Raw genomic sequence first — 26,235 nt, 5'->3', positions numbered from 1 at the left:
TCCAGGCAAGATTACTGGAGTGGATTGTGTATTATATCAAACAAGTGTGTACAGTGCAGTTTGATAATTGCTCTGCTGGGGGACACAGTAGGAACCAGTGGAACACAAGAAAGGGGAGAGACTTGGCTTAGAATTGGTGGATCAGAAAACCTAGTCCATTTTTATCTTTCTTACTCCTACACAGATTTAACAAGCTTTAATTTAAAGATAATTCCCATCTTTAAATCTGTAAAACCAGTGTAAAAATGTGTGTCATAGTGGTTTCTTTGGGAAAGTATTTTCTGCCTGAGCTGAACTAAGGTTTCTTAAAATGTGAATCCAGTGAAGTTGTGGCTAATGTTGTCTTTATTTAATAAACATACACATTATTAATTGCTCTAAGAATTTCAGTTCAGTTCAGTTGCTCAGTCGTGTCCGACTCTTTGTGACCACATGGGCTGCAGCACACCAGGCCTCCCTGTCCATCATCAACCCCCGGAGGCTACTCAAACTCATGTCCATTGAGTCAGTGATGCCATCCAGCCATTTCATCCTCTGTCGTCCCCTTCTCCTCCTGCCTTCAATCTTTCCCAGCGTCAGGGTTTTTTCAAATGAATCAGTTCTTCACATCAGGTGGCCAAAGTATTGGAGTTTCAGCTTCAGCATCTGTCCTTCCAGTGAATATTCAGGACTGATTTCCTTTAGGATGGACTAGTTGGATCTCCTTGCAATGTAAGGGACTCTCAAGAGTCTTCTCCAATACCACACTTCAAAAGCATCAATTCTTTGGTGCTCAGCTTTCTTTATAGTCCAGCTCTCATATCCATACAGGACCACTGGAAAAACCATAGCCTTGACTAGACGGACCTTTGTTGGCAAAGTAATGACTCTGCTTTTTAATATGCTGTCTAGGTTGGTCATACCTTTCCTTCCAAGGAGTAAGCATCTTTTAATTTCATGGCTACAGTCACCATCTGCAGTCATTTTGGAGCCCAAAAAAATTAAGTCTCTCACTGTTTCCACTGTTGCCACATCTATTTTCTATGAAGTGATGGGACCAGGTGCCACGATCTTAGTTGTCTGAATGTTGAATTTAAGCCAACTTTTTCTCTCTCCTCTTTCACTTTCATCAGAGACTCTTTAGTTCTTCACTTTCTGCCATAAGGGTGGTGTCATTTGCATATCTGAGGTTCTTGATATTTCTCCCGGCAGTCTTGATTCCAGCTTATGCTTCATCCAGCCCAGCGTTTCTCATGATGTATTCTGCGTATAAGTTAAATAAGCAGGGTGACAATATACAGCCTTGACGTACTCCTTTCCCTATTTCGAACCAGTCTGTTGTTCCATGTCCACTTCCTGACCTGCATACCAATTTCTCAAGAGGCAGGTCAGGTAGTCTGGTATTCCCATTTCTTTAAGAATTTTCCAGAGTTTTTTGTGGTCCACACAGTCAAAGGCTTTGGCATAGTCAATAAAGCAGAAGTAGATGTTTTTCTGGAACCCTCTTGGTTTTTCGATGATCCAACGGATGTTGGCAGTTTGATCTCTGGGTCCTCTGCCTTTTCTAAATCCAGCTTGAACATCTGGAAATTCATAGTTCACGTACTGTTGAAGCTTGGCTTGAAGAATTTTGAGCATTACGTTACTAGTGTGTGAGATGAGTGCAGTTTTGCGGTAGTTTGAGCATTCTTTGGCATTGCCTTTCTTTGAGATTGGAATGAAAACTGACCTTTTCCAGTCCTGTGGCCACTGCTGAGTTTTCCAAATTTGCTGGCATATTGAGTGCAGCACTTTCACAGCATCATCTTTGAGGATTTGAAATAGCTCAACTGGAATTCCATCACCTCCACTAGCTTTGTTTGTAGTGATGCTTCCTAAGACCCACTTGACTTCGTGTTCCAGGATGTCTGGCTCTAGGTTGGTGATCACACCATCATGATTATCTGGGTCATGAAGATCTTTTTTGTATAGTTCTTCTGTGTATTCTTGCCATCTCTTCTTAATATCTTCTGCTTCTGTTAGGTCTATACCATTTCTGTCCTTTATTGAGCCCATCTTTGCATGAAATGTTCCCTTGGTATCTCTAATTTTCTTGAAGAGATCTCTAGACTTTCCCATTCTATTGTTTTCCTCTATTTCTTTGCATTGATCACTGAGGAAGGCTTTCTTATCTCTCCTTGCTATTCTTTGGAACTCTGCATTCAAATAGGTATATCTTTCCTTTTCTTCTTTGCCCTTCATTTCTCTTCTATTCACAGCTATTTTTAAGGCCTCCTTAGACAACCATTTTGCCTTTTTGCATTTCTTTTCCTTGGAGATGGTCTTGATCCCTGCCTCCTGTACAGTGTCATGAAATTGCATCCATAGTTCATCAGGCACTCTGTCTATCAGATCTAATTCCTTGAATCTGTTTGTCACTTCCACTGTATAATCGTAATGTAAGAATTTAGGACTGTCTTTATAAATAGCGTATCTTTAGAAGTTTACATACTCTTTTGATGTGCTGTGTTCCACTAAAATATTTGAATGGTAACTGTTTGACAAGGATGTTATTGGCAGTATTTTCACTCAGTTCAGTTGCTCAGTCATGTCTGACTCTTTGCGACCCCATGGACTGCAGCACGCCAGGCTTCCCTGTCCATCACCAACTCCCAGAGTCTACTCAGTACTCAAACTCATTGAGTCAGTAATGCCATCCAGCCATCGCATACTCGGTCATCCCCTTCTCCCACCTTCAGTCTTTCCCAGCTTCAGGATCTTTTCAGATGAGTCAGTTCTTCACATCAGGTGGCCAGAGTATTGGAACTTTAGCTTCAGCATCAGTCCTTTGAATGAATATAGTATTTTCATTCATTAGTCCTAAAATGATGAGGCAGTCTCAAATAGACATTTTATTGTTTTATGGGGGGGATTATATAACACAGACTTTAGAGTGAAATCAGCTAGATTTGAATCTTACTAGCTCAGCTAGTTACTAATCCATTAAGCCAAAAGTATTAGTTGTAGATGAAAGAGGGGGTTGGGGTAGGGTTTGGCCTAGGCTCAGAGAATTAGAAGGAACTGGCAGTCTGATACCAAAGGAATAAACTAAAAGTTTACCAAAAAGCAGACCCAACAACTTGTTAAAAAGTAATAGGCCAAGACTGTAAGTAATTGCTGAACATTTAGTAAATATATATGTTCTTAACTGTATGATTTACAGGCACTTTAGAAGATGCAGAAACAAAGGATGGCTTAGTTGTGGAGGGCGTACTTTCGGAATTAAATCACTTAAGCCCCATTCAAGGAGTTGAAGCTTCTCTTTGTGTACCATCAGTTCGTGAAGAGTAAGTTTATAGAGAAAATTTCAAATATTGATAAAAGTTTAATGAAGCTGTGAAGCAGTAGTAAATATTGGGATTTGTTCCATGCATAGATTAGCTCTTATTTAGATCTTTCTTTGTCTCTGTCATTTCCATTTCGGTACTGTATTCTGTTATGTAAGAAGTTCATTTGTACAGCTCAGTGTTATTTAGTAATTATTATGAAATGATACCAGATGTTTCCTAAACATATAGAGACATGATGAATTGAGGCAGAACTCTTTAGAATCACCAAAGAATATTATTTTTGTTGAAAAACAAAAGTTTCGCTTACAGCCACACATCCTTCCATGCTCTCCTGCTTTCAGTGGTCTCAGAGTAATCTGGTATGTATCCTGTAGAACCAAGGCAGATCATAAGGGAGATGGTTCAGAGGCAGTATTGATCCTTGCCATTTGATTGCTACAAGACTCAAGTTAGAAGTTATTGTTTTTCAGTGACAGCTTGAACTATTATACTCCCATTTCTTCAGTTTCATTTAGCACTTACACATTCAGCTAGTATACTAGGTGATGTAGGACAATGCTACTTCAAGTGTGGACTGGTAAAGTTGATGCCAGTTGCTGAAGACTTTATGGTCTGCAGTAAGATAGCAGTTTCTATTAAAATACTTATCAGTAGCCTTTTTGGAAGTTAGCTGAACTAATCATTGAGGGTAATGATTGACCTTCTGGCATAAACTCCTTATCTCATTGCAAGATTGGACACATTGTATATCAGCACTTTGGAGTAATGCTATTGTAGAGAATACAATAAAAAGTTGCAGCTTCAATTATCAAGAAGTTGTAAGGGTATAATTTACTTAGATTAACCCACATAAAACATGACACTTTAAGATACTGTAAATGCTTCACTGTAAGTCCTAAGAGTGATTTCACAAACCGCCCATAAAAAAATCAGTATTATAATCATCACCTCTCATACATTGAACTCAGTCATATTCTTCACTTCTGAGAGAATATCGTGATAACTGCAGTCTTTGCCAATCCTTCATGGAAAAGGAGGGAGAAAACAGTATGAAAGGATCATCAAGATTGTTGTTTAATTCTAAGGTTTTAAAATTTTTAATGAAAATTAGTATAAATTATAATGGGTTCAGTGGATTACAACAACAACAAATCAAAAAGCAGTCACTTGATCGGAAACTTGGCATTCATCAGTGACAATCTAAGCTAATATTCAACATCTTGGCAAGCTAGTTCCTTTTTAAATGTAAACTTATTTGGTTGTTGGTTCTTATCCTTACTGTAAATACTGTGTTTAGATCAGTCTTACAAATATACCTGTAAATAAATGTGTGCATATTCCAAGTGCATACTTTTTCTTGAACTTTATAATTTATTTGTCCCATTTTAAAAATCAGCATGCTTTAGTTGGCTTCAGGGAAGGCCACCTCAGAATACAAAGGAACCACTGTCAACATCTTCCTAGAAAACTTTTGTCAAGTAGATTAATAGAGGTCACATTGGTCTCCCATTCTGAGTCATTTATCATACTTTTTCCAGTTGGCCTTAAAATATTGAATCCACTGAGTATATAGGGAAAATGTCCATAATATTTGATGGATTTATTTGAAGAATGTGGCCACCAGTAATTAAAAATTGACATCCATGTAATTTATACTGACCAGCATTTTAAAATCATTTTATTTGTAGTTTAAGGTTATGCCATTGTTTTCAACAAAGTAAAATATTAGAAAATAAGAAAAACAAATACATTACTTGTTTCTAAATTCACTTGTAAATTATATAGTATTATTCAGAATGAACTTGCGTTGTATATTCTCTGAACCTTGGTTTTCATCAGTAGAGGGAGAAGTAGGAGTTGGGGTAGGGTTAAAGCAGGTCAGAGCAGATGGGATCTTCTTACACACTGAAGTATATGTTTCTGTTCCTGAAGGGAACTCCTCACCGTGAAGTCCACAGTACCTGTTTTAGATGAAGGACTGGTCTCTGTTGAAACCTGTACTTCTGCAATTAGAGCAGGTAACAATAAATGTTTGTATTATTTTGACTTCAGAATCATTTCACTTTAGTGTTTTGTCTAAAGAGTGTTCTATTCTTAGGGCAAAAGAATCTGGATAACAATCCAGACTGTTATCTGTTGTGCCTCTCCAGTTGTTTCCCTAGCTAAAAATAGAATTCTGAGGAAGCGTGTCAGCTATCAGAGCAGTTGGTTGCTTATAAAACACTCTGTAGTCCTAACAGTAGAAGTCTTAGAATGGTGTTTGTGGACATATTTAAAGAGGAAAAAAGTAAATTACCAGTCCCCACCCAAGACTGTACACTTGTTTTTTGACCTTTTGAGTTCAGGTATCTACACAGGGTTACTTCCATATTTATTCTGTGTTTGTGATAATTTACAGCCAAGATTGGCTTATTGTTATTAGAAAATAATCACAAACGTCTGAATTTGCTCCAGGGAAGATTAACAGATATATGGAATTCATTTGACTTTTTTTCCCCCAGTGAATTGTTTTTCTTCTTCCTTCCTTCCTTTTTTTTTTTTTTTGAGTGTCTCCTCTCAGACACTGCTATACAGAGATGAGTTTGTTTTGCTAATTCATTTCTACAGTGAATATTACTGTATATACATCTTTGCATGTTCTGTGTCAGTATTTCTTTCACATAGATTCCCAAACATGGCCTTGCTAGGTCAACAGTTGTGCACAGGTTTTTAATATTTTATTGTTTTTTCCAATAAAGGTTGTTCACTTCTTTCATACACTGATGATTGGAGAGGAAATGCATATTTTCCCATTTCTCTTTGCTGAACTGACAGGTGGAAAAACCTTTCTATTTACTTTATAAGCAGTGCCTGATTATCTGTTAAAAGTGTGAGTTTTTTTAATAGATTTTTGTTAAACATTATATGGTAAATTCATCTCTCCCTCCCCTCACCCCCTTGAGATGATTTGGGTTTTGTGTCATTCGCAAACTCTTAAATCCAAATATGGCCTCTGAGTGCTAAATATACAAAACTTTGGTAGACAGGAAGCTGAAAGGGAGGGATTTTTCATCTTCTATATTTTATCTTTTTGCAAAGCAAATATGTATTGTCTAAACTGAGTGAGTGGATACTGATGAAGGAGGAGTAATGTATAGATCCCCATAGGCTTTTCCTCTTCGAAAATGTTAGAAACGTTTTGACACTCTTGACAGTTGTTCAAGGAAACATTGAGTGCAATGCAGCCTTTCCCCTTCTGTTTGCTTACCCAGTTGTGTATGTATCTTTTTGTTTAGCTTCAATCATGGAAGATTAACTTTTTTTTTTTTTTCAGCCATGGCCGAAGTCCCTGGTGATAGTGGAAGATCTGGGCCTGTTACCTCTGAAAGCCCTATGGTCTCTGAACATAGGCTTGACCAGGAAGTAGAGTTGAACTTAAAAGAAGATCATGAAATAGAATCTGATGTACTAAAAGCAAGTGTTGACTTACCAGAAGAAAAGCCTCCAATTTCTGATGATCCTCCTGATACTCAAGAAATTCATGTAAAAAAAATAATTTTTTATTTCTTTGTCAGTCTCTCAGTGTTGGTTTAGTTAGGTTTCAAACCATAGCTCTAATGTAATGTATTCATGTATTTCACTACTATATAGAAATCCCTTTATAAAAATCTGTGTTTGAAAAAGTATATAAAATACATTGTGGAATTATAGAGATCATCCTTTAAGAAATTGGTTTCATGAAAACCAAAAGACTATGTTAAAGAAGTCACAGTTTTAATAAATTTCACTCAGTATCCAGTTCAAATGAAAGGTCTTTTAGCCATAAGAAAACAGATATTAGCTACTCTTGAAACATGCATGACATCAAAACTATCCAGCACATATATCTGAAAATAGTTGAGTACAGTTAAATAGAATTCTCTACCATCTCCCCTCCCTTCATATTTGTGGGAAAATGATATTCTGCTGCCTGGGGTTTAACTTCTTATATACTCCAGAAAGGTGGGATTTTTTGCTATTTAATATGACTTACGTTTCCTAAAAATCCCACCAAATCTATTTTATTATCAACAAGTAAGTTTTCCATGATAAGTGAATTTAAGATAAAGAAAAACAGTCTCTTCTAATTATTTATGATTGTAGAGTAGTTGGGAAGTTTAACTCCTAAAAATGTCTTGGTTATCCATATTCAATTTCATGAATATTCTCACTGTGAATTAGATGGATAAAGTCCCTTTTCCTTTAGCCAGGAAGCTAAAAAAATTTGTGGGCATAATGTAAATGGGAATCCTCATTTCTGGGTATTTCCAGTCTTTCAGTGATTGTGTGGGGAATGGGAAAATGTCATTGTTTAGGTGGGTGGTAATGTTCTACCTTCTTGGTCAGGAGATCTCTCTGTTACTTTCTGCCTCCTCCTTTTTCTCCCCTTCCCTTACCAAAAGGTAAATGCAAGGACCATTCCTTCTTCCACCAAACCCTTGCAAGAGAGGTACTGAACTTGAAAGCCTTAGGAATTTCATGGTTTATGCAGCCCCAGCAAAGGGAAGAGGATTGAGTCTAGCCCAAGGGAGCTTATGTAGGTGAACTCTTCTTCAACCTTATGGGGATCATGCTATTTAGGAAAAGTGTGGTTAGTTAGGTAATTTGGGAATTATCATTAGAACATAGTTTGGGGGTTGTTTCTTTTTCTCCAGTTCATTTTTTTTTTCCTTGGGTGAGAATAGAATAAGTCCTTAATTATCGCAACTGTTAGCATCATAATAGTTTTTAACATTTTTGCTGATACTGTCTTTTTTAGCCAGGGAAATATAAACTTCTACTTTAATTCCATTCAGAATTTTGATCTTTTTCTATTTAGTTATTTTGACTGAGTGAGAAAGTCTGATTGCTTAAATGGCTATTTTAATAAAGTAAACCCATAAGTATATGCCATATCGATGTAGTTTATGTTTAACAATTCATACACCAAGGGTGAGATGGTCTTTAAAAAAATTTATGCTTTAGGTTAAAATATATACGTTAACAGTCTCTTATCTTTAATTCATTTTAGGTAATTGAGCATGAAAAGCTTGAAGGTCAAGATTCAGGACAAGAGGCTAGGAATCTTTCATTTAATGAGTTGTATCCCTCAGGAACTCTTAAGCTTCAATACAATTTTGATACCATTGAGCAACAGTTTTGTGACTTACCTGATAATAAAGACTCTGCTGAGTGTGACATTGCTGAGGTAGATGGAGAACATTTTGTGGCACAGAGCAATTTTACCTTGATTTTGGAAGGTGAAGAAGGAGAAGTAGAGACAGATGATTCTGCAGCATCTGATGTGTTAGCTAAAGCAGCTAATGCAGCCACTGAGGAAAAACATGTATGCAGTGAGGAAAATGATAATCACAGACATGTTGCAAATTTGCCATCTGTTATAAATAGTGATCAGGAGTCCCAGAGGGTAGAGACATTACCATATGTGCCTGAACCAATTAAAGTAGCAATTGCAGAAAATTTATTAGATGTAATTAAAGACACAAGAAGTAAAGAAATTACTTCAGATACAATGGAACAGTCCATTCAAGAAAACATACCTTTAATAAGCCAAAAGGTAATATGTTCCACCAAGTTGGCCAACTCTACAATTAAGACTGTTCAGGAAACAAGTACAGTGACTATAAATGTCAGCGAGGTTAATGACATGATTTCCTCCAGAACTCGCAAGAGAGGACGTGTCCAAAACCTTAATGTCAAATCAGCACAACAGGAAGAGCCAGCAGCTGTTGCTACTCCTGAGACGCTGGGGCTTTCAGTTACAAAGAAAACTAGGAAAACAAAAGAAATTGCAGGGGCTTTGGAAAGTGCCTGTTCTGATGACAAAGGAGTATCTCATAACCAGCAAATACCTCAAAATTCTATTACTCCTAGGAGAGGAAGGAGAAAAAAAGACGTTAATCAAGATACATTAGAAAATGCTAATTCTGTGGAACAAGAATTACAAGTTACTCCAGGTAGGGAATTAAGAAGGTTAAAATCATCTCAGCTGTTGGAAGCAGCAACTGAAGAAAGTTCTTTTAGAAAAGAAGTTAAGCTTTCGTCTGCTACAAAAAGGACTCCTAGAAGAACTAAATCTGTAGAAAATCAGGAAAGTGTTGAAGTTACAAATGATCTGAAAGTCAGCAAAGCAGCAGGTCCTAGCAGAAGTACCAGAAAATTGAGATGTAGTAATGTAGAAGCTTCTGAAAGTGTAGGATATAAACAAGAGGGGGAGTCTGCTGAACAACAACTGCCTATTCAACGTAGTAAAAGGGTTAAAAAGGAAGAAGTTAGTGCGTTGGATGTTATAGAAGATTCCAAACTTGATTCCTCCCAGGTGACTGTTCAAGCAGATTTTGGTACGCCTGCTACACCTAGGAAACGTGGTAGACCAAGAAAAATCAATCCATCTGAAGATGCAGAATCTAAGGCTGTTACGGAAGCAAAAACTCTCAAGAAGAGAGAAAGTCTCAGCATCCAAAGGAGATCCACAAGAAACACCCCAGCTAAAAGTGAAAATACTGATGTCGGTAAACCAACTTTAGAAGAGTCAGTTTTCATGCCAAATGAGGAACTTGCTGTAGTGATGAGCTCTAAGAAGAAGCTTACAAAAAGGACTGAAAACCAAAGCCAAAAACGTTCATTACGTTCCATACCAGAAAAGTGCATAGATGAAGAAATGGCACACAAAGAGCCAGATGACCAAGAAGAAAAATTGCTTGCTACGGTTGCTTTGACTAAGTCTTCCCGTAGCACACGGACTAGATCTAGCAAGGCCATCTTGTTGCCGGAGCTTTCTGAACCAAAAAATGAGTCTTTTTTATTTTCTCCTCCTGTGTCAAAGATTCCAAGGAAAGAGAAAGGTACTTTTATTTCTATTTGAAGAATAATTTCCATCTCATTTAAAGTCTTCAGCTTAAACTTAAATCAGTTCAAACATGATTAGATTTTGTTAAGGCACTATTGGATCATATCTCCTAAAAATGATTTGTAGTTACAGGGAATTCCTCTCCCTTCCGAAAAAAACTTTTTTGATCTTTTAATAGTAAAATACTAATGTTTTAATTTTAAAGTTTAGTTTTAGATTCAAGAATTTTCTGCTTCACTGTGACTTTTTAAATCTTATAATTAACTTGACATAGGTTTAATTTTTTTTAGAATAAGATCATTTCTCTTCATTCTGTTCTTATATCATAAGTGACTTGGTTTTGGTTTTTCCCCAGATAGAACCTTCATTTTTGTCTCATATTCCATATGATGTCCACAACTTCAAATTGTCTTGAAGGGGAGCAGCAGTAGAATTATCTCGATTATGATACAGAAATTATTTAAATCCATATTTCTTGTTGTCCATGAACTGGCAAGGCTGCAGGCCCAACCTCCCTCACTAATGATATGAGCTTTTAATTATATTGTTTGATAGGTACAGTTCATATCATCTCAACAGGAGTGAAGTCTCTTACTCTTTATGTATAGTGTGTCTGTTAGTCGCTCAGGCGTGTCCTAGGCTTTGCAGTCCTGTGGACTGGAGCCCGCTCAAGTTCCTCTGTCCATGAAATTCTCTAGGCAAGAATACTAGAGTGGGTTGCCATGCCTTCCTTCAGGGCATCTTCCCAACCCAGGAATTGAACCCATGTCTCCTGTCTTGCAGGCAGATTCTTTACTGTCTGAGCCACCAGGGAAGCCCATGTATAAAGCAGAGATATACATAAAGTACATAAACAGATGTACAGTATATTCGTGCTTTTAAGATTTATTGTTGGGCAGAATTCAGTGAGGGAGATGGTTAAGAAAAAAGATCTAAAAAGGTGCTGATAAAGCCAATTAGGGACTTGGAAGTAAAGTGAGTGACTATTGTTGTACTAAACTCTTGCATGTATTTTTTAATGAATGCATTGGTGAACATCCTGTATAGTTGCCTCCTGACTTGAGGAAAGCCAAGAGAAAGACAAGGCATTTAAAAATCCATAAACTAAAATTTTCTGTCTTCAGCATTCGCTGTGCAAAAACCTCTTTAAATATATTGTATTCGTGCAAGTTGTTATATTTACATAAGAGCCTAGGAAAGGATGCTTTGCCATAGATTTGATCATTTGTTTTAAAAGTGAATCTGTAGTTATTAGGAATTCCTTTTTCCCATCCCATCCTCCATTTTTGAGTACATTTTGGGTTTTATTTTGGTTTATTCATGCTGTTAGGAAAGTGTGGTTATGCCTATCTTTCCATGGAGGAAAATGAAATGACCAAATATGTGAGATTTTAGCTAACTTTACTAGGCTACTATTTTAGATAAAAGTTAACATGAAAAAGAGCAGTGAATGGTAGAAGAATGTCATTAACAATTCTTTTATACTTTTCTCATGACTATCATAGCCAAACACCTCAATAATTCTGATCTTTGTTAGCTTTACATTCTTCATCCATATACATATTAACTGTAACTTTTTTCTATAATAAAAATAATACATGCCTGCCACAGAAAATTAGAAATTAAAAATACTTAATTTAGCCATCAAGAGGACCAGTAACCACTGTTTACATCTGCTTATATATCCTTCTAGCTGAATATATAGTTTGTTTTTTTATAAAACCCAATGAGCAGTAGTTTGTGTGTATGTGTACATATTACCCCTCCCACCTCCTACTTATTTCATGAGCATTTTTCAGATACTGGAAAATGTCCTCAGAACCCTGAGTGTTCATGGTTTTGTGTTTTTTACACACTGATAATGTGTAAAAGGAGAAGGCAATGGCACCCCACTCCAGTACTCTTGCCTGGGAAACCCCATGGACGGAGGAGCCTGGTAGGCTACAGCCCATGGGGTCGCGAAGAGTCAGACACGACTGAGCGACTTCACTTTCACTTTTCACTTTCACGCACTGGAGAAGGAAATGTCAATCCACTCCAATATTCTTGCCTGGAGAATCCCAGGGACGAAGGAGCCTGGTGGGCTGCCGTCTATGGGGTCGCACAGAGTCGGACACGACTAAAGCGACTTAGCAGCAGCAGCAGCATTCTTTTTTTCCACAGTGAAGAAATTGAAGTTCAGTAAAACTGAACACCCATGACACCCAGATAATGAGTAAATAGTGGTGTCTTAGAGCCTATTCCTACTGGCTGGTGAGAGCCAATTGCTAAATACTCAGGAATGTTTTTTGAGCCAACCATGGATCATTTATAGCACTGAAATAGGCGAATGCTGGAAGTCAGAGCTGTGTTTTTGTTGTTGTATTCCTTCCCAGAAAGCTGTTTACCAGTACATTACTATAGGACTGAATCTATAGGACTTTTGAACTTCCTAGGCCTTAAGTTTTGTTCCTTTGGGTGCAGAGGGAAACTCTGTGAGGAATATGAGTTTGTCTTTGAAAAGCCAAAGAAGCTGTTGCTCCAGGTACCCTGGAAGGAGAAAAATAGAAAGTATCATTTTTATAGAAAGAGTATAAGTTTGTTTGTCTGTTTTTTTACCTCCAAAAGAGAATTACTACCAGTGCCACTTATGCCATTTGTCAGCTGGGAGCAGAGAGGACTTTTATTTCTGACCTTGCTCCTCTTTTTTCTTTTACGAAGAATCACATGCTTTAAGAGCAGCATTTGGCATTTTATAGAACTCTTGATTGTCCCAGTAGATGAAATAATATTGAACTCTATAATTTGGAAATTTTCTTTCAGAGATTGGTAAATTACATTCTTTATATTCTTTAAATAATAATATAACATGCAAGCGTGTATAAAGCACTTACCATATACTAACATTATTCTAATCTTTAATCTTCACAGTTAATGTTAAAGCACTATTATGAATATTATAGCAACTGAGGCACAGAGAGGTTTATGTGACTTGCTTTTGGTACCACAGCTTATAAATCCAGAAGCTAGGATTTAACTTCTGGCAGACTGGTTCAGCTGTACCCTGCCACTTCCGTAATTGCATTGCTAATCACCATTAATATGGAGACAAGAATGTGATAAATACTTTTAATTACATATTTTCAACTAATTCTTAAACTGTTTCTGTTTTTCTGTGGAATCTCTTCATATCAATCTGTTTTTCTATATTATTACTTTCTCTGCTTACTTTTTTCCTTTTATGCTGTGGACGTTTCTGTTGTTCCTCTTGCCTGGAACAATTGGCTCAGAATGAGCTGGAAGGAAAGAGAGTTTGAGTCTCTACTTTGTAAACAAAACTGCTTTTTAAAATAAAAACCTTGCAGCTAGAGAAGTAGGAATTAAGGAACAAAGTAGTTCAGGTTACACCGACAGGTTACACCATGGAAATATTTGCAGATTATGTTCCTTACTATCATAATAAAGCGAACATCACAGTAAAGCAGATCACGCAAACTTTCTTGGTTTCCCAGGGCATATAAAAATCATGTTTACACAATACTACATTCTTTTAAGTGTATGGTAGTATTAAAAATAGCTCACTGGAAAAATAATGCTGATCATCATCTGAGTTTTAAGTGAGTCTAATCTTTTTGCCACAGTCAATCAGAGATCACTGATTACCATAGCAAATATAGTTAATAGTGGAAAAGTTTTAAATATTGCGAGAATTACCACAATGTGCCAAACAGATACGAAGTTAGTAAATGCTGTTGGAAAAATGGCACCGATAGTAGACTTGCCACAAACCTTCATTTCACCTTATTTCAAACCTTCGAATACACTGTACCTCACTCACCTCTTTTATTGTGCCTTGCTTTATTTCCCTTAATCGCACTTTTTGCAAGTTGAATTTATATGTGTGTATATATGTATAAAATGCATCTATATATATATATATATATATATGGTGTTTTGTTCTTTGTTTCTACCTTTCTTTAGCTAAAAAAATAGAGGCTCCTGCACAGCTGCAAGAATTAGTTTCAGACTTACCTTCTCAATTTGTCTCCTCACCTCCTGCTTTAAGAACCAGGCGGAAAAACCCATTGAATACATCCAAACGTACAGATGGACTGGTAAGAAATGCATGGTTTTATTTGTATGCATGCTTTTTATTTTTTAAGCAGTACTTCCTAGATAAACTTCTTTAAAAACAGCAGGTGTTTATACTCCAAGACCAAAATTAGCTTTTGGGGATCCTAGCTTTAAGATAGATTGGTATGTTACTCTTGGTGTATTATTGGCAGCTACAATTGAAATTGCCTATTAGGGGAAAGGTTTTAAAACTGTAGTGTCCCATAAGAATTATTTGAATGCATTTATTTAAAATGCAGGTCCCAAACCCCCTGGAGTGTCATCCACAGACCACACTTGGAGAGAGAGTGTCAGAGTTGACTAGTTGCATGTAATTCTAAATTTAAAATAGTTTATGGATTAAGTATGAGCATGAGACCTTTATATTTACCAATCTTAATTCATGAGCATTTCTTAAATTTTCTGCTATGAGCCATTACTGTGCAGTGACAAAGATGCAAAAATAATTCAGGCAGATTCCTTGTTTTTCAGGAGTTCAGTTTAATTGAAGTGGCAAAAATACAAATAATTATTTCACAGCATGATAAGAATCATTTATACTCAGATAATGCTACAGACAGAAGGTAAAGGAGACAGGCACTGCTGGAAGAGAGGACAGCAGCTGCAAAAGCACAGAGGCCTGGCAGTGCATGAGGATGGGGTGGGGCTGTTGATAAGCTAGCAAATAACCATGTGCATGTTTTAAGTAATTTCAGTGAAAAATGAATTCTAGGGAGGAAAAAATATTTGATGGTGGTCTAATCCTTATGCAGCAACCAGAGCCTGGATTTGGACAGAGGCAGTGGAACACTGCAGTGGACAATGGAAATATTTCAGAATAAGGTTGATAAGATTTGGAGATGAATGTGTGGGGATGAGGGATAAAGAGCTGTCTTAGATGACCAAGGTTTCTACCAAAAAAATACACATAGTCCATTTGATTATTTTTTGAGGTTAAATTCATTTAGCCCTGTCTGGCTATAGTCTTTGACTAAGGATAGAACTTTTTCAGTTTAAATTTTGAATATTTAATTAGCTAATGTTGATCTTTCAAAAATTTTAACCCATAGGAAGATGATGGTCAATCAACTGAAACTGTGGGAAAGCAACAAGTGAAAAGAATCAGGACTGCAAAAACAAAACAAGCAAGCAAGTAAGACTTTTTCTAGGCTGTAATTTTTATTTTCAGTCTTGTTTCTTAAAATTATATTGATGGAGGCTCAACTTAAAAGAGAAATGAAGCTCATCAGAAAAAGGTCATTCTTTGGGGCATTTATTTATATGCACTACCTCTGTGTAGTTGTTAGATTTCGCTGCAGAAGGTGACTTTCTTACATAGCATGAAAGTCAGTCAGTCAGTTCAGTCCCTCAGTCATGTCCAACTATTTGCAACCCCATGGACTCCAGCACGCCAGGCCTCCCTGTCCATCATCAACTCCCAGAGTTTACCCAAACTCATGTCCACTGGATTGGTGATGCCATCCAGCCATCTCATCCTGTCGTCCCCTTCTCCTCCTGCCTTCAATCTTTCCCAGCATCAGGGTCTTTTCCAGTGAGTCAGTTCTTTGCATCAGGTAACCAAAGTATTGGAGTTTCAGCTTCAACATTAGTCCTACCAATGAATATTCAGGACTGATCTCCTTTAGGGTGGACTGGTTGGATCTCCTTGCAGTCCAAGGGACTCTCAAGAGTCTTCTCCAACACCACAAATCAAAAGCATCAATTCTTCAGTGCTCAGCTTTCTTTATAGTCCAGCTCTCACATCCATACAAGACTACTGGAAAAACCATAGCTTTGACTAGACAGATCTTTGTCAGTAAAGTAATCTCTCTGCTTTTTAATATGCTTTTTAACATATCATGAAAACCCCTTCTTTAAAAAGGATGAGTGAAGGGCTTCCCTGGTGATTCAGATGGTAAAAAATCCACCTGCAGTGTGGGAGACCTGGGTTCGATTCCTGGGTTGGGAAGATCCCCTGGAGGAGGGCATGCAGTCCACTCCAGTATTCTTGCCTGGAGAATCCCCATGGACAGAGGAACCTGGGGGGCTACAGTCCATGGGGTTACAAAGAATCGGACACAACTGCGGACTAAGAACAGTAGGGTGGGGGTAGTTGAATACTCAACAAAGCTTTGTTTTTTTACAATGAATTTGGGGAGGGGAGTGCAGTGTTTCACCTTTAGTGAAGAGGGATAAAACTATCAATAAAAGTCATTAAAAACATAAAAGTCCTGTGATTATGTCACTATTAGCAATTAAAACTTCATCCATGGGAAAATTACTCCCATTTCGGATATATTTTGCTTAGATATGGTTGAATTTCATAAAAGTACAAAGTAATTCATTTTATCTTTATTATTATTATTATTATTATTTTTTACAGTTTACCCAAATTCCATGTTTATTATTCTGCTTTCATTACACGGGCAAGGTATTAGCATGTCCCTTTTGGGAAGGAGGAAACTGAGGCTCAGAGAGATTAAGTGGTTTGCTCCAAGTTATTCAGTTATGGAAGAACAGAGCTGGATTCAAATCCTGATCTTTAGATTCTAAGTCCACATACTTGGCTCTTTCCAGCACTCTGTAGTCTGGGACATGTTGGTTGACTTTGAGATGCCAGTGGACAGTTCTTGTGGATGCAACCAGCTGAGAATGAAACTCAAAGTGAAAGTGTTAGTCGCTCAGTCATGTCTGACTCTTTGTGACCCCATGGACTGTAGCCCACCAGGCTCCTCCGTCCATGGGATTCTCCAGGCAAGAATATTGGAGTGGGTTTTATCTTACTTTAAAAACTGATTTAATGGGAGCTTTTGACTATAATTAATAACACTACATATAAATTTGCTTTGTGTATATGTGGAAAACTACTTCATATTATGAAATATATACATAGTTTCTAATTGCTGGTATTTGAGAATTCCCATTTCTCATATATTTTATGGGCCTACTGGGCTCTCCTATGGACCGACTACTGGTATTTGGCCCTTCCTTGTAAACCAGTAGTGTTTATTAATACATATGAAATATTTAAATGAAAATTCAAACTAATTGTTTTGAGGATCTCAAACATAAAGAATAATTTCTATCATGTAAATCTTTAACTCTGCTTTAAATTAGTTTATTTGACTAAAGTTTTATTTTACTTCTCCTTTATAAAATGAAAGCACTAGAAAAAGATAATACCTAAGATTTCTTCATATATTGGGAAGTGGACTACATTTTATACTATAACATGTTTATTCTTACTTGAGTTATATCTTTATTTCAGAAACACAGAAAAAGAAAGTTGGTCACCTCCTCCAGTAGAAATTAAGCTAATTTCTCCCTTGGCAAGCCCAGTTGATGGAGTTAAGAGCAAACCAAGAAAGACTGCAGAAGTAACAGGAAAGACTGTTGGAAGGAGCAGGAAGAAGTTGTCCTCTTTTCCAAAGCAAGTTCTACGCAGAAAAATGCTGTAATTTTTTCGAGTTTTTTAATGTACACCTATTTGTAAAGTCATCAGAATTGTGTGGATTATTAAAAATCATTAATTTGGAAGAAAATAATTTATATAAATTATTGTAAATTTTTATAAACAGTGTCTTCAATAAGTAAAGTAACTCCATATGGAGTGTGATTCTTTTAGTCCAGGCAGTTTTTTTCTATTTTATATTAAGACTTCATACATTTATATAATATGTAAATATGGCTTATTGGAATGTTAAATAAAGTACACTTTACAGTAGTCTGTGTCTGTTAGATTTTTGAGAGGGGATTTCTGTTTTAATAATGATTTTATATGCTAGTAGATATTGGTTCCATTTTCTTTGTCTTTAGTTAAGTATTAGACCAGTTTGAAGATGACTGAACTGTTGTTTTTTTTAAGTTGCTATTTTATAATTTATGCACTTTGCTTCTGTGATTAAGACTTCTAATCTTAAATTGAGGGAGGCTGTTACTATGTTGAAATTGAATTATGGGCATGTAATTTTGCCACTTTTTTGTAGTTTAACATATTTTGTGTATTCTACCTCAAATTAGTAATTTTCCAAGTAATGCATTGATTAAATATAATGTTGGCATTTCTTGTTCAGCAAGCTTAAAGGCTATTATCTTTAAAGTCTCTTAATTATTCAGAGACTAATTACCCAGATTAGACTGACCGGTTCACTGCTCCCTAGCAACTTCTTAAAGGGGTTTGAGTAGTAAGAAAGGAAATGTTTTTTTTAAAAAAAGCTGTTTCGTGGCTATTCAGTGCACTTTGTATGTGCCTAATATTAATAGAATGAAAAGTCTGAACAAATTTTATAAACATTCTTGCTGTGAAGGAGCTTGCTACTGAATCACAGAAATCCCTTAACATTCAGGTTTTAAAATGACAAATTCTCGCAGGACCTCAGGCACAGAGTATTGAGGATGGGTAAAGAGTGTGAGTAGATGTGGAAAAAGAAAAAGAAAAACCACTCTGTTTTCTGCAATGTGATTGTGTGCAATTAAGTGGTGATACTTGATGTGGGCTATCAAATTCATCAATAAAGAAGTATTGTAAAATTATAACAGGTAATTGATAGTGTGTAATGAATGGACCATTAATAATTGATTGTCTAGAAATAGACTGCTTTTGTTGGCTAAGCTTTCAGTGTTTCAGTGTGAAGCATAAGCGGTGTACCTTCTACGTTATTTTTCTACCAAATAACAATACAAATAATGGGAAAATGATGAAAATGCCTATGCCAAGTATTGACAGTGTGAAAGTAGCAGTACGAGTGCGGCCTTTTAGTCAGGTTAGTGATAAATGTTACATTGCCTTGTTGAAAGTTTGACTATGACTTTCATTTATTAATTTTTTAAATAATAATTATCAAACTTGTATTGAAGCCGCTTGTCCTTTACCGAATATTAAATTTATTTAAATGAACTTGTTAAATGAGTAATTTAAAGATCTAAATTAAACATAATTCAGAAAACAATTTCATTCCTTTGCACAAGTAGCACAATAAAAGAAAAAAATTGACAAGAAAAATGTTTGTCAATAATTTTTTAAACCAATGCAGTTTGGTGAATATAGACATGTGCTATGTATTTTTAATAATGTACTTCCGCCCCCTCCAAAACAACAGATCATAAGCAAACAATTTCCAGTTCTGAATGAACTCTATGTATTTTATATGCTTTTATGTATAATTGTATTTGTATAACTTTTTACAAAAATAGCAGTCATTAAACTGTTGATACAACATTTTAGGATAAAATATGAGTTATACTTACTGACTTTTAGCAATTGCCTGTCTTTGATTATCAGTGGAATAGTTGAATTTAAGATAATTGTGAACAGTTCAGTTGATCCATTCAGCGGACTTGTGCTTATTTGTTGTGGATCAAACACTGAACTAGAAACTGAGGATAGGAAAGTCCCTGTTCTCCAGCAGCGTATAGTCTTATGTATGTTAATGATTTATAGCAATATGTACTGTGATAAGGTGAATCATCTTGGCACCCAGAGAAAGATTGGGTACAGTTCATTCTGCTTGCACAGAACTTAAAGACTTCTTGGAGCTAGAAGAATTTGAGATGGCCATAAAGGAGATAAATAAGATTTGGATAAGGGTATGCTGAAACAACAGGCAAAGGCTTATTTGATAATAAGGAACTCTGAATGGGATACAGTGTAATGATGACTGCATATTATTACATCTACTTTCCCACTTGAATAGTTTGCTCCTTTTACTCTCATCCATTAATACAAAATATTGCTTTGCACATATTCAGTTGATATCAATTCTGTCTTGTCCCTTAACATTCCTCTATGTTGCAGAAAATACTTGAGGAGTCAGGCAGACATATGGTTAGATAACTTTATAACTAGACACAAGTGTAGTGATGTCTCACTTAAGTGTAGCCCCTAATTAAGGTTTCTAAAGTGGCATAGTTTCTCAGGGAACAGATTCAAAACATGTCAAAGAGTTAACTTGCGATCAGTAAATTAAATGACCACACTGAAGGACAGTTAACTAGGATATAGAAATGGGCAGTAAAACAATTACATAATTAGGTCCCCTTTGATTCATATCTACCACCAAAGTTGATTATCTTAGACTGGAATAGTAAGAGGAAAGAAAATGAATTCAGGAAATGGTTTGGGGGTAATTACGGATCACATCTGGAAAACTGTTAAACCGCCTTGGTGACCTAGACCCTGCCTAGTTCTCTAACTTCATATCCAGTCTTGTTTTCACTGTGGGATCAGAAATCCAATTTTATGAGACTTAACTTTGTTGTAAGACAATGGCTGTCAGGAGCCTTTGGGGTTCCGGGGGCATACTGGGTCTTTGTTGCAGTGCATGGGTTCTGTGTTTCTGTGCTTTTTGTTGCAGTGTGAGCTTTCTCTAGTTGCAGCAAGTTGGGGCTACTCTAGGTGCAGCGTGTGGACTTCTTGTTGCGGAGCATGGCTCTGGAGCTGTGGGCTTCAGTAGTTGCGACTTGCAGGCTTTAGAGCACTGCCTCAGTAGTTTCAGCACACAAGCTTAGTTGCTGGCAGAATGTAAGATCTTCCAGGATGGGTCAAGGATGAAACCCATGTCCCTCGGGGTGGATTCTTAACCACTGGACTACCAAGGAAGTCCCGACTGTCAGGAGCCTTTGAAGTCAGATGAACTTGAGTTCAAAACCTGACTTTATCCCTTACTTACTGTGTGGCTTTGAGCAAGGTTTTAAGCTCTGAGCCTTGATTTCCTTAAGTCTAAAATAGAGATATTGATATGTCACAGGACTGCTGTTAGAAACACTAGTTGAAGTAATCTGTAAATTACTGGGCACAATGTTTGACAAGTAACTACTTTTAATATTAGCTGCTGTAGTTATTTTCACTATTGTGTTAGTCACTCAGTATCTGACTCCTTGCAACCCCACAGACTATAGCCTACCAGACTCCTCTGTCCATGGGATTCTCCAAGTAAGAATACAGGAGTGGGTTACCATTCCCTTCTAAAGGGTATCTTCCCAACCCAGGGATTGAACCCGGGTCTCCCATATTGCAGGCAGATTCTTTACAATCTGAGCCACCTTTTAAATGGTTTTATTGAGATAATTTACATAGTATACATTTAGCTCACTTATGGTGTATAATTCAGTGACTTTTAATGTATTCACAAATAAATGCAATCATCACCATGATCGGATTTATAACGTTTTTAATCACCTCATTCCCCTAGTCCTAAACAACCATTAAGCTAATTTCTGTTTCTGTATATTTCCCTGTTGTGTACAATTCATATCAATAGAATTATATAGTCTTTTGTGACTGGCTTCTTTCAGCATAATGTTTTCAAGGTTTATCTATGTTGTATCATATGATACAACATGATATTTTTATGTCGTGTCATATATGTTGTATCACAAGTTCATTTCTTTATGGCTGGATAACATTCCATTGTATGGATATACCACATTGTGTTCATCCATTCCTCAGTGAATGTCAGGGTGGTTTCCACCTGTTAGCTGTTAGCTATTATGAATCATGCTGCTATAAATATTTGTTTACACGTTTTTGTGTGGACACAAGTTTTCATTTCTTTTTGTTATATACCTATGCATGGAATTGCTGAGTCATTTAGTAACTGTATAATCTTTTAAGAAATTGTCAAGACTTTTCCAAGCAGCTGCACCTACTTGGAAAATTTTATATTCCTACTAGCAGTGTATGAGGGTTTCAGTTTTCCAATCCAGGCCAACACTTATCTTACTTCATTATAGCCATTCTAGTTGGTGTGAAGTGGTATATCATGGTTTTTTGATTTGCATCTTCCTGATAACTAATGATGTCGTGGATCTTTTCATGTACTATTGCCTATTAGTGTATCTTCCTTGGGAAAATGTCCATTCTGATCCTTTGTTCATTTTTAAATTGGACTTTTTATATTGGGCTGTTCTTTACATATTCTAGTTACAATTTCTTATTAGATACACAACTTGGCAAGTTTTCTCCCATTCAAAGGGTTATATTTTCATCATTTGAAGCACAAACATTTTTAATTTTGACGAAGTCCATTTTTTAAAATTGTGCTTTTGGTATTTTATCTCTCTTTGCCCACTCCAATGTCATGAAGATTTATATTTTCTATCTTAGTTTTAGCTCTTACATTTAGGTCTTTGGTCCATTTTGACTTGCTTTTTATATATCATGGAAGTAATGATCCAAGGTCATTCTTCTGTGGGTGACCATCGAGTTTTCCCAGTGCCATTCCTTGTAAAGGCCATTCTTCATTTTGGCAGCCTTGTTGAAAATCAGTTGATCATAGATGTTTGGATTTGTATCTGGACTCTCCACTTTATTATATTAATCTGTATGTCTGTCATTATGCCAGTGCCATACTCTCTTGATCACTGTTGGTTGTACTAAATTGTGAGATTGGTGTGAATCCTACTTTTTTCTTTTTGAAGATTGAAGATTTTGGCTATTCTGGATGCCTGTCAGGTCCATATGAATTTTACAATCAGCTTGTTAATTTCTACAAAGAAAGTGGGCTTTTGATAGAGCTGAATTGAATGTACATCCGTTTGGGGATTTTTCTCCTAATAATAGGCTTCCCTGGTTTCTCAGATGGTAAAGAATCTGCCTGCAATAATGCCAATTCCTTCGATCTATGAAATGGGGTGTTTTTCTAAATTTTAGATCTTTAGATTCTTCCAGCAATGTTTTGAGGCATTCAGGGTATGTTTTGTACTTCTTTTGTTAACCTTGTTCTTAAGTATTTTATTCTTTGTGGTAGTACTAGAAATGAAATTGTCTTAATTTCGTTTTCAGATTGTTTAAAGTGTATAAAAACAGTCTATTATTGTATATTGATTTTACATTCTGCAACCTCACTGAACTCATTTATTAGTTGTAATAGTTGCTAGTGGATTCCTCAGGATTTTCTAAGATCATATCATCTGCAAATAGCTATCATTTTACTTCTTCCTTTCTTATCTGGATGCTTTTGTTTCCTTTTCTTGCTTAATTTCCCTGGCTAGACCCTCCCATGCAATGTTGAATAGAAACATCAAGAGTAGAAATCCTTGTCTTCTTCCTGATCTTAGAGAGTAATACTCAGTCTTGAGTGTTCAGTATGATAGTAGTCATGAGTTTTTCATAGTTGCCCCTTAGGAGATTGAGGAAGGCCCATTCTGTTGCTGATGTGTTCTGAGTGTGTTTATCATGAAAGGGTGTTGAATTTTGTCAGATGCATTTTCTACATGTTGAGATGATATGTGGTTTTTTTTATTCTATTGATACGTATTACATTGATCATTATTAAAGTGTACCCAAGATTTGTTTTTAATCAGATGTAATAAGGTGACGGATTCAGTGATCACTGCCTTATAATTTTCAAGAGAAAGGAGCATTCCACGTAGCCATACAGGGAAGTTTCAGAGTTGGTCAGAAGGCTGGAGAAAAGGATGCCTGGCCCACACCCTTATTGTGGTTTCCACAGGAAGGAATGGGCAAGGCACAGTAGGCAGCTTTGAGCAATTTTAGGAGTGAATAGTTAGTGTAATTTCCATGGACTCTAGACTTCAGTTGGTCAGGTGCAGCCTAGTTGTCAGGTACCTGGTTCTGGGGTAATGTGAGTTGGGAGAAACACTGGCTTGGGGTGTGAGATAAAGGAGGTGCTTGGGATGTGGCCTTCAGATAGGTTGATATGCATGAAAGGTTAACTTGTTTGCTATCTCTATGAATTCATGGATGTCAAAGGTCATAAAATTGAAACAATAGAAACGTTTTCAGATGTTAAACCCAATCTTGCATCCCTAGGATAAATGTCATTTGGTTATGATGTATAATTCTATTTATATGTTGCAGGATTCATGTTAGTAATGATTTGTTGAGGATTCTTGCAGTATCTTACAAGAGTTTCTTGAGATACGTTTGTCTCTGTTTAGTATCAGGGTAATACTGGCTTCGTAAAAATAAGTTAGGAAGTATTCCCTCTTCTGTGTTTTGGAAGAGTTTATGAAGAATTGGTATTCTGTAAATGTTTGATAGAATCAAGCAGTCTAGCCATTTGTTCATGAGTGGTTTTGTTTTTACTACAATCTCTTCATTTGTTACGGGTCTATTCAAATTGTTTATTTCTTCTTGAGTTTTTCGTACTTGATGTCTAAGAATTTGTCCATTTCATCTAAATTATCTAATGTAATCAATTGTTTATATTATTCCTTTATAATCTTTCCTTTATTTCCTTAATCTGGTTTTCTTCAGTGCTGTGAATATATTTATAGTTTTTACTTTTCTGGTAACTCCTGCATCTGATCACTCTCAGTTGCTGTTGCCAGCTTCCCTTCCAGTGTATGGATCTTAGTTGCCTATTTCTTTGCAGTCACAGTTTTTTATTGGACAGACTGGACATTTTAGATAATCCATTGTAGCAAATCTGAGTGCTGGTCTTCCCACCCCTCATCACCAAATTGGAGAAACGCTACGTCCAGATTCAAGCCACAGCCCCAATTGGAAGATCCACAAGCAGTATAGCAGGAAATAGTATCCATATACGTCACCAAATTGGGAGAACACCTACATCCAGAGTTAAGGAACACTGGGAGGTCCTTGGAAGAGCAATCTGGAGTCCCCAGTTTGAAGGTCTCAGGCAGTACATCCATTCTATGGGTGAGACTTGAGGGTGCCATCCAAAGGAGTCCTGCTTTTATCACCAAGCTGCAGGCTGGCTGGTAGTCATCAGCTTATGTGCAAATATGCAGCTTTGGCTATTGTGTTAAATGTTCATATTTCTAGTCGTAAGTCTCAGAATGTTCACTGATCCCTGGGAACTGACCAGATTCCCAAAACCCAGGAAGTTTTGTGACTTGTTCCCGTTCATGTTATTTATTGCCTTAACTGTTGGTTCTCAAGACCTACTTTCAGCGTTCCTGCCTGTCAGCAGTTTGGCATATAATTCCTTTCAGGGTCTCTAATCAGTCAAAGGCCTATTGCTGCTTCTGAAGCCTGGATAAAACTACTTGTATGAACTTTCCCACCATTTGTTTAGTGATTGGCTGGATTATTTTAGTGAAGTCTTATCTCCTACCCGGTCACTGTGGGGTAGTAACAGTTTTTGTAGGGCCCCCTTTCCTCTCTTGACCACGCCAAACTAAAGTCCACTGATTGCCGACTGATGCTCTGTTTTCAACAATGACCAGGGGCATAAATTGCTCTACGAACTATTTCAATCAAATTCTGCTTCCTTTTAAAGGATTAGTTTCTGAGAGCAGTGATTGATATTTTTTCTGAATCCAGGTGGGTTCCTCCCCAGCAAACCAGACAAAAAAAGTGAAAGTCACTCAGTTGTGTCCGACTCTTTGCGACCCCATGTAGCTCTCCAGGCTCCTCTGTCCATGGAATTTCCCCAGGCAAGAATACTGGAGTGGGTTGCCATATCCTTCTCCAGGGGATCTTTCTACCCAGGGATTGAACCCAGGTCTCCTGCATTGCAGGCCGATTCTCTACCATCTGAGCCACGAGGGAAGCCAAACCAGAGAACCTGTACTTTAACCTGTTATTTAGAATTTCCGAATTGCCCTTCATCACAGCCACCTCTGTTCTTAAGAGTGCTCTTAGTGTTGAACTTCTCCAAGGGGGCAAATAAAGTCAGTTCCTTTGGAAAGAGGTTAAGTGCCCAGGCAAGATCTCTAAACCAGGGCTCTGGATTTGTGGGTGGTGACACAAGGAAGCTACTCTGTATGATGGCCCTGCTCCAGAAGCCCAGTGTTTGGTGAATGTGGAACAGCAACCTGCATTCGTCTCAGCTTGTCTCTCCTGGCAAAGAACCACCACCTTGGGAGCCAGGGCAAGTGTGATCAGTGCCCCAGTATTTTTAGTATGCTGCAACCAAAGTAGAGTCTCTGTTCCATGTGTGGAAACTGGGTAAAAGAAGGAGCTCCCACCTCTCACCCATACTTTCCCACATGAAGCCTCAGTCACAGGTACAAGGGGGCAGGGTGAGAAATGCCGAC

General features: G+C 37.0%; 2 protein-coding genes across 7 annotated transcripts in view; both read left to right on the top strand.

The window, feature by feature from the left end:
* The window catches only part of AHCTF1 (AT-hook containing transcription factor 1), an 84,577-nt gene extending 65,773 nt beyond the window's left edge, over positions 1–18,804 (top strand). For 4 of the 6 annotated variants that reach the window (XM_081486893.1, XM_081486889.1, XM_081486891.1 and 1 more), the window contains exons 30-36: positions 3,182–3,305; positions 5,241–5,326; positions 6,622–6,830; positions 8,338–10,171; positions 14,137–14,270; positions 15,339–15,421; positions 17,537–18,804. In XM_081486893.1, coding sequence (XP_081343019.1) covers positions 3,182–3,305; positions 5,241–5,326; positions 6,622–6,830; positions 8,338–10,171; positions 14,137–14,270; positions 15,339–15,421; positions 17,537–17,726 — 2,660 coding nt within the window. In that variant the 3' untranslated portion in view covers positions 17,727–18,804. Of the gene's footprint in view, positions 1–3,181; positions 3,306–5,240; positions 5,339–6,621; positions 6,831–8,337; positions 10,172–14,136; positions 14,271–15,338; positions 15,422–17,536 lie in introns of all 6 variants that reach the window. The other 2 variants (XM_081486892.1, XM_081486888.1) reach the window with 1 other exon arrangement.
* A 20-nt stretch (positions 18,805–18,824) lies between these two features.
* Positions 18,825–26,235, top strand: part of LOC145505125 (kinesin-like protein KIF28P) — a 69,300-nt gene continuing 61,889 nt past the window's right edge. The window contains exon 1 of the mRNA XM_081486895.1: positions 18,825–19,031. Coding sequence (XP_081343021.1) covers positions 18,825–19,031 — 207 coding nt within the window. The remainder of the gene's footprint in view (positions 19,032–26,235) is intronic.

This window comes from Giraffa tippelskirchi, chromosome 5, assembly GCF_054371585.1.
Source record: "Giraffa tippelskirchi isolate mGirTip1 chromosome 5, T2T-mGirTip1v1.2.pri, whole genome shotgun sequence".
Classification (NCBI taxonomy): Eukaryota; Metazoa; Chordata; class Mammalia; order Artiodactyla; family Giraffidae; genus Giraffa; species Giraffa tippelskirchi.
Note: the sequence above shows the minus strand (reverse complement) of the source record. Positions and strands in the feature narration are given on the sequence as shown.